This window comes from Fistularia commersonii, chromosome 26, assembly GCF_037954325.1.
Source record: "Fistularia commersonii isolate RoL2024-O1a breed Wild chromosome 26, RoL_Fcom_v1.0, whole genome shotgun sequence".
Taxonomy (NCBI): Eukaryota; Metazoa; Chordata; class Actinopteri; order Syngnathiformes; family Fistulariidae; genus Fistularia; species Fistularia commersonii.
This window is the reverse complement of record NC_141309.1, coordinates 13947681-13957924: the sequence shown is the minus strand read 5'-3', so window position 1 is coordinate 13957924 and position 10244 is coordinate 13947681. Positions and strand designations below refer to the sequence as shown.

The 10244-nt window shown below is 38.7% G+C and overlaps 2 protein-coding genes across 7 annotated transcripts in view; one reads left to right on the top strand and one right to left on the bottom strand.

The window, feature by feature from the left end:
- Nucleotides 1-275: 275 nt before the first annotated feature.
- Nucleotides 276-9297, bottom strand: spice1 (spindle and centriole associated protein 1). 2 transcript variants are annotated; one of them, XM_086173421.1, is made up of 17 exons: nt 9145-9297; nt 8855-8950; nt 8731-8778; nt 8281-8421; nt 8080-8167; nt 7812-7930; nt 7555-7640; nt 5264-5400; nt 5049-5174; nt 4690-4964; nt 4316-4447; nt 4090-4216; nt 2375-2476; nt 1823-2253; nt 1434-1557; nt 1232-1304; nt 276-471 (listed from the first exon to the last, which is right to left on the bottom strand). In XM_086173421.1, exons 2-17 carry the CDS (start codon nt 8948-8950, stop codon nt 426-428), a joined length of 2151 nt encoding a protein of 716 aa, XP_086029547.1. In that variant the 5' UTR covers nt 9145-9297; the 3' UTR covers nt 276-425. The 2 variants fall into 2 exon arrangements, with proteins under 2 accessions (XP_086029547.1, XP_086029548.1); XM_086173422.1 differs by lacking the exon at nt 5049-5174.
- A 359-nt stretch (nt 9298-9656) lies between these two features.
- cabin1 (calcineurin binding protein 1) overlaps nt 9657-10244 on the top strand; it is a 35737-nt gene continuing 35149 nt past the window's right edge. For 4 of the 5 annotated variants that reach the window (XM_086173420.1, XM_086173419.1, XM_086173418.1 and 1 more), the window contains exon 1: nt 9657-9774. The gene's annotated coding sequence lies outside the window, so the exon portion shown is untranslated. The remainder of the gene's footprint in view (nt 9775-10244) is intronic. The other variant, XM_086173417.1, reaches the window with a different exon arrangement.

Sequence of the window (10244 nt, the reverse complement as noted above, 5' to 3'; positions counted from 1 at the left end):
GAATAGTTATAAACTGTCATGGCACCAGCTAGAGAATTTAAAGTATCTCAACTTGATCTAATTAGTTTTTCCATATCATATGAAGAACACACTTCCACCAATGTGACCCAAAGTACCTACAACCCGCCAATAGATTTTTATGTTCAAAAGGAGAGGTGCTATATCAATTTTTCAGTTTTACTACTTTCAAAACTCCTAAAATTGTAGTTTTTGCTGCCATTTTGATGATAAAACACAAATCATATATTAAAGAAAAACAGACTAATGCATTACTCAAGAATTATATTGTTTATGCAACCTGCTCAAAAAACATACAATTGTTTAAACGGATGTTATTTAATTTATATCACTTAAAAATGCAAAAAAATAAATTAAGACCTTTAATACTCCAGGGTTTTTCTGATTATTCTCCTTAACATCATACATTAGCAAACAAGGTGATCTCCCTTCTCCCTTGCTCTGCCTGGCCACCTGTTCAGAAGAAAGAATGACACTTTTACATCCATATACCAGCAATTCAGTCATGCTATGACATAGTAATCAAATAATGAGAAAAGGATAATTTGTGGTATTTATTCTTATAAAGATGATATTCACATTGACCCAGTAAATGACAAATACAAAAATAAAAAGGTATTTGCAGATGTAGTACTTCTCCAAATTTGCTCTTCCACTTTTTTCTTTCATTTTATTTTACAGTTTTGATATAGTGTGGAAGACCACTATCAAAATTATTTAATCTGTTAATTAAGCAACATTTTGTAAATGTAGTTATAAAAATGGTCTGAAAATCTTTACAATCTTAAAATCAATTTTCTTTATTCAATTTAATATTTGAAAATGAGACATCTGTGCAGTTATGTCAGATTTTTTTGTTAATTTTTATGTTTTCTGAAGCTTTAACAAGTACTCAAAAATGGTGGACTTGAATGCCACAGAGCAATCGACAAAGTTAAATTTTGTATTGTGATTTTTACATTCCTTAACTGTGATATATATGTCAAGTAAAAAGTGCTTCTTGACTTATTATTTATATGCTCTCATGTCTGCCATAATGATTGAAATTCTTATTAAGAATAGCATTTGCAAGCTGTAACATTTCTGAAATGAGCAATTAGCGCATTCTGTTCCATTTATCATTGTGGTTTTATTTAGTAAGTTTTGTCTGTCATTTTTTAAGCTAGAACCACAAAGTACTGATAATATGAAAAAAAAATTTGGATAGACTTACTCCCATCTCTCGGCCCCACTAGCCTTTGATAATCGCTCCTCAGCTGGAATCTGGACAGGTACCTCTGGGTTTCCTATAAGTTGATAAATATATCATGCTTGTCTTTTAGCGTTCAAGTGGATGTTGTGATTGATCCAAAGTACCTCCTGTATGTTCACTTAAGACAAAGAAGGGATTGCGGATCTATGGGATGAAACTTTACCTGTATCACTTGGTTTCTGTTGCTCAATAAGTTGGAGTAGTCGACCTCGGGCTTCTGCACTTTGCCTGTTCAAGTCGAGGAGGCGCTGTTGCAAACTGCTTGCACTGACAGCGTTTGATGTCCCCTTACAAAAGACAGACAAACTATTAGATAAATCAGTTCTTAAAACGTCTTACCAAGGGATCCATTGCAAATTACTTATACGTTTTATTGAAGGTTTCAGAAGTTACAAATTACTAATTCATGTTTTAAAACCTCACAAAGATAGTCTAGAAGCTAGAAAACAAGAACAGTTCATCTCATACTATCATACTATATATAAACAATTTACTTTAGGAAAAAAAAGCTCAGAAGTCACCTGAGTGTGCACTCGACAGACTAGACCTTACCTGATGAGTCTGTTGCACTGCTGCTGCGGCCTGGATGTGCTGAGTTCTTGTTTCTCTCCCGCTGGACACTAGTGTCTTACTCTGCCCAGTACCATGGGGTAAGATTCTACCAGTGCTTATGCGGCTTGCACTCAAACTTATATGATCTTCACTATTGCGAGATGATCCCCCAATACCTGACTCAATGACTTCAGTCTGGCTTAGCTGGGCCCTGATCAGGTCATTTTGACTGCCAAGCTGAAGATTTTCCGCCAAGATGGCCTCTAAGTCAAATTGTGAGTTGACAGAGTCAGGGATCAGTGATGGAGAGGAAGAGGAAGGAAGACTGGTAAGGGGCAGGCTGATGAGACTATAGGCTGAGCTCAGTTTGTCACATGAACACAGGTGATCTACTAGAGGGATCTCCTGGCCAAATGTAACAGACTTCGTATCTATTGAAAAAGAAACAGACAATGGGGAAACGATAGGCATCCTTGTATGCACAACAACAAACTGTAGATGGCAAAAAAACAAAGTAAGAAATCAGAGAATAACTGCAAATCATCAGGTTACCAGAAGTTTGGTGACCACTGTCTTTCTGTTGAGGTGGGGAGAGAAGGACAGCAGGTGAAACAGAGACTTGTGTTTCCTCAGGGGCATGTGCAGACTGATAATCTGTAGAAAAACAAAGTGTTATTTTAACAGACACACAGAGACATTCCAGGCTATGCAGAATAAAAGACGGATAAATGGAATGGAATATCTTGGCATTTATATAAATGAAACACTTTTAAAAGAAAACACCACAGTATTAGCTTTCTTAAAAGATTTTTTGTTTTGCCCATCAAGGCTTATCCAGAGAAACACATACACTTTCACACCTCAACAATCAAAGTGGCTCTGACGATATGAAAAGATCCAGCCAAAATTATTACATTTTTCATTAAGCCATCATTAAGATATTCGAAAATTCAAATGAATTCCCACGTTTCAGATGATCTGATATGGTTAACCAGCATAAGACCTCTTAATTTCTTAGTTCTAAAATTATTGTAGTCTGACTTTTTTTTAACAAGTGTAGACAATGGACTGTAGCAGCAGTCCATATCCATATTAAACCTTTTAGTGTAGGTCTTAAAAGAACAAAGGAAGCCCTGTATTATATTGTCAAATGGAGTTATACAGTACATCCAGCACTTTTCTTGTTAAATGTATCGCTCAACAGTACTTTGACTGCCAAGCAGGAGCTTGGTAATTGAACCAGGAACATTTGGTTCCAAGACAGCCGCTCTTACCACCAGTCATGCTGCACCCAAATAGACCAAACTGAACTGTAAAGAATCATAATAGTTATCATTATTATTAAAATAACCATGTGTTGCAAACACAAGTCTATCAAACATCAAATGTTTGATTATAAACTCGAAGGTATGAATATCTAGGCTACAGAAATAACAGGTTGCCCCGGCTGCTACAATTGACCTGAGATATGATGCAATATGTGTGTACTGAACACTAACCAAATAATGAATACTGAATTAATAAAAACCTGAGCCAGTCCCAAGTCCAGATAAATGAAGAGGGTTGTGTCAGGAAGGGCATCTGGCATAAATCTTTTGTCAAAACCAAATATTCAAATCAAATCTAACAATCCCGTATCAGATTGGTCGAGGCCCGGGTTAACAGCGACCGCCATTGGTGCCCATGACTTAAAGGGTACCAGAGGAAATTGGGCTACTGTGGGTCGAAGAAGGAGAGAAGGAAGGCGTGTTCGGAAGCAGAAAGAGAAGAGAGAAGACATCTTGTATAGACGAGGTAATCTGAAAGAGATCAGTGACTGCAAAGTAGTGGTAGGTTTTGTGCTACCTTTTTTTCCCTTTAATGTTTATATTTGCATGAATATCGGCCAATTATAAGAGCAGGTTAGCAAGTACTATACATTCTCAATCACAACTCTGCTGCCAGAGCATTTCGCGCATATTTTAATATTATCGCAAAGCCCGTCATAACTTCGAGTCGTCGCTAACCAAGTACATCGTTAAGTGAGGACCACCTGTACAGTGAAGTTATGGCAAAAGGTAGTATTAAATTGGACTGAGAGCAGAAGTCAGAATTTGTGAGCGGCAGTATAGCTTCATGTCTAGAAAGAGTAATAAAGATGCAGTACTTGCTTAGAGAATGCTAATTGAGACGTATAGAGAAGGTCACAGGGCGCAGCGTTGCACTTTTGTAGACTTATAAAAAGCATATGACAGGCGCTAACCACTGTGCCACCGTGCTGCCCTTACCTGCAGGTTTGACATCTGAATTTTCTGTTGAAGTAATGTGTTCCCCCTGTTCTCCCAGTCTCCACATTGCTGACACAATTGTGTCCAACTTTAGTTCCATTTCTGCTGTCCGCTGCTGCAACTCAGTCTAAGAGAAATGGAAGAAGAAAAGAAAAAATATCATCACAAACATGTTGACAAGTGTTTGAAAGTTGATCCATTATTACATCTTGGAATTAAATCTCACTTGCAGGGAGATGACCAAATCTCTGAGAATCATTGCTTCAGCAGTAAGTGCATCAATAAGCATTTGCTGGTTGCTCAGCTTATCTTCTAGGCTTCTTCTCTCCTGAGCTGCACTTTGCGCTTTCTCTTCTTTCTAAGTAATGACAAAGAGCACAGTTAAGATCATGTTCTGAAATCAGGAACAAAGTCAAAGCAAAAACAAAAATGAACTGAACATTAAAGTGAGACATAATATAAGAAAGTGGCATCTTTGTGAGACCAAAGGGGTTGTTAACATTTTTTTACTGATAAAACAGAGGGATGAAGCCTTTTTTATACATAGTATCAACAAAAGTTGACTGTACAACATCACTGTAAATGTGCTAAGTAAAGCACCTGTCTGAGGAGCTGCACGAGGCGTGCTAAAGTAGAGACCAAAGCAACAGAGAATCCAGTTAGGCCTTGTCTTCTGTGCTGTTTTGGACTATGTGCTGATGTTGGTTCTGTTTCAGAACATAAATCATTCAAGTCATCCTCCACTTGACCCAACATGTCCTGCAGCAGGCCCAGACTGGACAGGTCAGTATTCGGCGATGCAATGGAGGAGCCGTCCACCACTGAGTTCCTGGCAACATGCTTTCTGAGCCCAGCGTTTTCACCACTGATTCTGCCTGAAAAATATGGAGACCATGCCATGACGAAGGCTTGGTTTTCCAATACGAACTTATTTTGAACAAGTATTTTGGAGACATTACTGGACTGATCGAGAAGGAGCTCAGGAGTATGCACATGAGACACCATGACTGAAGACTCATCTTTGTCCTTTTCTGACTGGCTCTGTCTGGACTGCAAACGTCTAACAGCCATGGTGGCATTAAGAGCTGAAACATTAGGAGTTTGTGTGCAGAAAGAATTTATCAGCTTAATCTTAATAGACCAACACAACTCGATAAGTTTATCCTCATCCTACCTGCTTGATCTGACGCCCTCTGTGATGTGCACATATGAGCATTATCTGTCTGTATCTGCTTTGAAGAGTGACGATTAACTCGCCACTTTTGGGGTAATTTGCCTTGAGTCTTCGCTTTTACGGTCCGTACACTGGTCCTTCAAAAAAAAAAAAAGTCAACAAAAAGAATGACACAGTGTTATCAGAAGTAATTGTTACAAAATAATGTATTGGTAGAACTGTTGAGTCTGTCAGTAACTTGTGAATTCAAGATACATTTCAACATTACAATGGACTGGGATATTGGCAGAATAACTCATATCTTGTCTAACATATAAATATCAATTGCTTAGAAAATGAATGCAAAAGCTGCTAAGGATTTGGTAAGGTTTTCAGAAAGAGACCATTATTTTGATCAACAGATGGATTGCATGATTTTTACAGAAAATAGTCTTGGGGTGTGATTACATTTTTTAATTTCTTTGAGAGTTGATGGTATAGAAGTAACATCATTCATTTAAATGTTCATGTGATGTAAATGAGAAACAAGTTTGGGTTTTTAACAAGCAAGATCAAAACTGTTCCTTTGAATATTTTTGTAAAACATGGTGAAAAGCCATGAATTTTAGTCATTTTCCTGACCCATATTCAGAGATGTCATGCCATCATTGCATCTCTGCAGCCCACCTCTGCAAAGTCAGATACTACAGCATAACCATAGCACTCTAGGTAGTTTGTTTGTATCTTTACAATACTCTGTTTAGCTAAAGGACAGAGTAAAAGCATAGCATGTCACATACTGTGAGTGTTAATCTATTGCAAGTTGTAAGTACCATAAAGTTTGCACCAAAATATGCATTGAATATGTTTCATGTGTTTCAGTTGGTTAAGAGTCCCTGTATCTCAAGTAAGATTAGCAGATCTATCTTAAGAAGCACAAGGAAAATATCCATTTAGGTTCCATTTCAGAAAGATAAAAAAGGTTTTACAATCACGATTAATGTCAGACCACCGTGTGATCAACTGAATACATTCACCCAGGTCACACTCTTTTCTTAAAAATATTTTCCAGGACTTTCCCACAACATGTTCGGCTGCTATAATATGCATTGCAGAAGTGTTCTTTTCCACAGTTTAATTTTGCATTTTTACCTTGATTGCTTCTACGTTTGTTCCTCTTCTGCCCCCAGAGGTCTGATTCAAAAGTTGTGCCATATATTTCTTTAATATATGTATGACACAATCTCTTATATTATTAAAAACAATGATAAATCAATCAGAGAATGGAGCAAAGACACCTGCTAACTGTCACATTTAACTAGTAATTAACTGATGTACAACATTGGTTTGGGTAATTCTCACCTCAGCTCTCCCTTTGCTCTTACTGTCTCTATCACACTCTGGCCATCTACCTCTTTCTGTTCTCCAACTTGTCAAGACAGAAGGCCGCCTACATCGAGCTCAGATCTGTCTAAGGTTTCGTTCCTGTAAAAGGCAGTTTTCTTTGCTCTTGGGGCATGTTAAATTTGGTCTGTACCTACTCTACATATAAAGTGTCATGAGAATACTGTACTGTAATTTAGCACTACATAAATAAAATCTGACTTAACTAACAACATTAAACAACATACCCACTACAGCTTTCTGCAACAAACTTCATCTGAAAGTTGCTAGATTAATCTCTCGGCACTTCTTTGGAAAAAAAAGAGAAGTCCTTACCAAGGTCAGAAAGGGGGCTAAGTCTTATGACAATGTCAATTGAAAACACTGGGGAGCAGGACGGCTCTGAGGGGACATACAAATTTGATTGACCAGTAGCGTCATGTGGGACACTGTGCTGAAAAGAGGCAGAAAAGTGTTGCATGTCATGTTCATCCATCCATCTGATGTCTACCACTTATCCTACTCAGGGTTGCAGTGGAATGTTGAAGACTATCCCAGCTGCCCTCAGCCAAGAGGCGGGGTACCCCCTGGACTGGTCATATATCAATCACAGGGCCACATAGAGAAGCAGACAACCAATCATACACTCATTCACACATCTGGGCAATTTTCCAATTTTTGCAATTCACCTGGTGCATCTTTTGGAGTGTGGGAGGAAACTGTAGGTCAATGTAGGTCATTGAAACAACTTAGATGCTATTTGCATGCACTCACAAGCAAAGAGAAGCATAGGGAGGAGTAATAATTTTCTAGGCTGATTTAAGCTTTTCCAGGATATTTGACCCCCACCCCCCCCCCCCCCCCACACACACAATCAAGAAACCCTAAAATAGTTTTTCAGGTTAGATTGTCAAGGAGGTATTATTTACCTTTGGAAAATGTTTAAGTCTGGACTCCTTGCAAAGGCATCTTCAACCCTGGTGTCTTCCATTGAATCCTCAAGTCCATGAAGAGCCTGAAATGAATCCCAATTGCCAATAACAGGACAGGTGACATGAAAGAAGAGGATGCAGAGAATAAGATTAGATGGCGATGGTTCACTGTAGCAACCCTTGACGAAGTCGGACAAAAGGTAAAGAAGTCAATAGTGGGACAAATTTAACTTGATCATGACACAGTTATATACCTGTTGTGCCATCACAGACTGGCCAAGGAGTGGCAGCTGGGTTGGAGGATCTGGTCTCTGGTAAAAGGGTAGGCCTGAGTCAGAATCATTCTTCGGAGCCACAGTTATACTTGGGTGCCCTGTCGAAACACACAAAAAAATGATCAGCGTCAACCTGTCAGATGGCATTAAGGCAAAATAAATACAAATATTAGTGTGCAACTCATCAGAAACGGGAGTTGTACTAACTAAAAGCCAAGGACTAATATACAAAACAGAGATTACTGACCAGTCTGTCTACATGGAGCATCTCCAAACAAGTCTTTTACCACAGCCATGGCTCTGTCAGAGTGAGCCAGAACATCCTGCAGCAGCAACTGGTTGGAAAAAATTACCGTAATTTGAAAAAGACAGACCAATTTAAGACGGGAAAACCAGTTTTCTTTGACAAATATGATCATATGAAGAAAAAAACCTTAAAGTAACACACCTCTTTAATGATATTGAGACTGGTCTTATCCAGAGGTGGTGGGCTCCCAGCATTTCTTTGTTGTTTTTTTAGGGCTCGCTCTCTCAGATCCCACTGAGCAGCAGCCTTATTGTGAGACTTATGAATCTCATGCCGATAATTCTAGGGTAAATCCAATTAATTAAATATTCACATATGTGTTATCGAGTACCGGTAATCTAAATTTGTTTTTTAATGACGCATGGTTGCTGTAGCTCACAAAATCCTAAGTAATGCTATAATTGAAAGGGACACACATTTTAGCTTTTTGTAGCCTAATATGAAATACACAAAAGCACATACAATGCCTGTTGAAACTCGATGTATGTGCAGTATATTAATCTGCTGTTCATACAGCAAGGGACTAGTTTTCTCATTCCTGCTGCTTCTAATCGTTTTATTGGAAAATAATTAAATAAAACAAGTACTTACCAGTTCTGCAGGTGTGAGCTTATACACAGACATGTCATTGACAGTGCTCTGAAACCAAATAAGGACGACATTACTACGTACTGTTTCGTAGTTATGGCTAAGTCAAGCACGGGAAACAGCTCACCACCCATTCTCTCCTGGAGGCACTTGTCTTCTTGGGATGCATTGTCCTTTTTCCTCTACCGTTTTGCTCTGGACGACCTGATCTCGAAAGTGACATCTGATAAAGACAAACTTTTTGATTATGATAGCAATCACATGTACATTATACGTTCTCCACTCCTCAGGTTGGTATTACTGCATAAGTAATCAAAGTTGGAGATACTAAACTGTCACCTGTGAGTTTTCCTCAATGAAGACACGGGCTTACAAATGATTTCAAACGAGGAAGGTAATTATTAAAATAGTACTTACGTTGTGAAAGACTGCGGTTATAAATAAAACCCTGACCTCGTTTGTGTGAAAGAATACTAAATTTACTTAAAGGTTCTGAGCGGCAGTAGGCTTGAGAGTCTACCTTCAAGTGTGCTGTTTAAACATTTCAACAGTTGCGCGCCACTTCCTGCGCTGTTACCGCATATGTTACGTTACGTTACGTTAGAGCCTTATGGGAAATGAAGTCAGAACGCCTCTCGGTAAGTTTAACAAGTGCCGAAATAATTGTGATTGTATATCTTCAAGTTCAACTTGAAATGCTTCCAGCTACGAGTATAACGTAGAAGTCGCATGATATTATTTACAACGCTCAAGGAGATGCCCCTTTTTAACTATTCTGATGCGTACAACGACTGCGTGAATAGCATCACCCAACATCACAATAGATGATTGGTTACAAATAAGCCAATGAGAAATATCATTACTGATTGGCTGGGCGTAAACGTCATGCCGTGACGGCAGCCGTTATGTTAACAACAAAGGTGGATGAAATACGAGTTTTAAATTAAAGTTATACTTCATGTTCATACAAGGCTACAGGGTTTCACCCTTTATTGCGAGGAGGTCATATAGTAACATTACCGTTTCTGTGAAATCCGAAAATGAATGGTAAGATATTTTGCCTCGCAAAAGCCCAGTCATGGCACCAGCGAGTCCATACAATAGACCTGCTAATATCAGCTAGCTTTGACGATAATAGGGCTATTAGCTAGGTTCATTGCCTGACTAGTTGTTCATAATGTACCTGGAACACATATCTGGCTGTGTCTCCATGCAATAAGATTTTCGTTTGCTCCAGAGTGTGCCTCAATGTGTTGGGTTCAGCTAACCACCTTTGATTTTATGTGACATTCAAGACACGGTCCGTCATTTGGTACCATGCCTTGTCTTTGGATTAGGACGGCTGACTTGCATTTGATTTTTTAAATTTATTTTTATTTTGCAACTCGACAAGCTCCACACTTTGCTGCACAGAAGCTGTCACATATGAGGCAGTTATCTGGCACTCGAACGTATTCTTCAGGTACCTTGGCTAACGTTAATCATTGGGGATTCCTGAAAGTAGAACATCGACGATG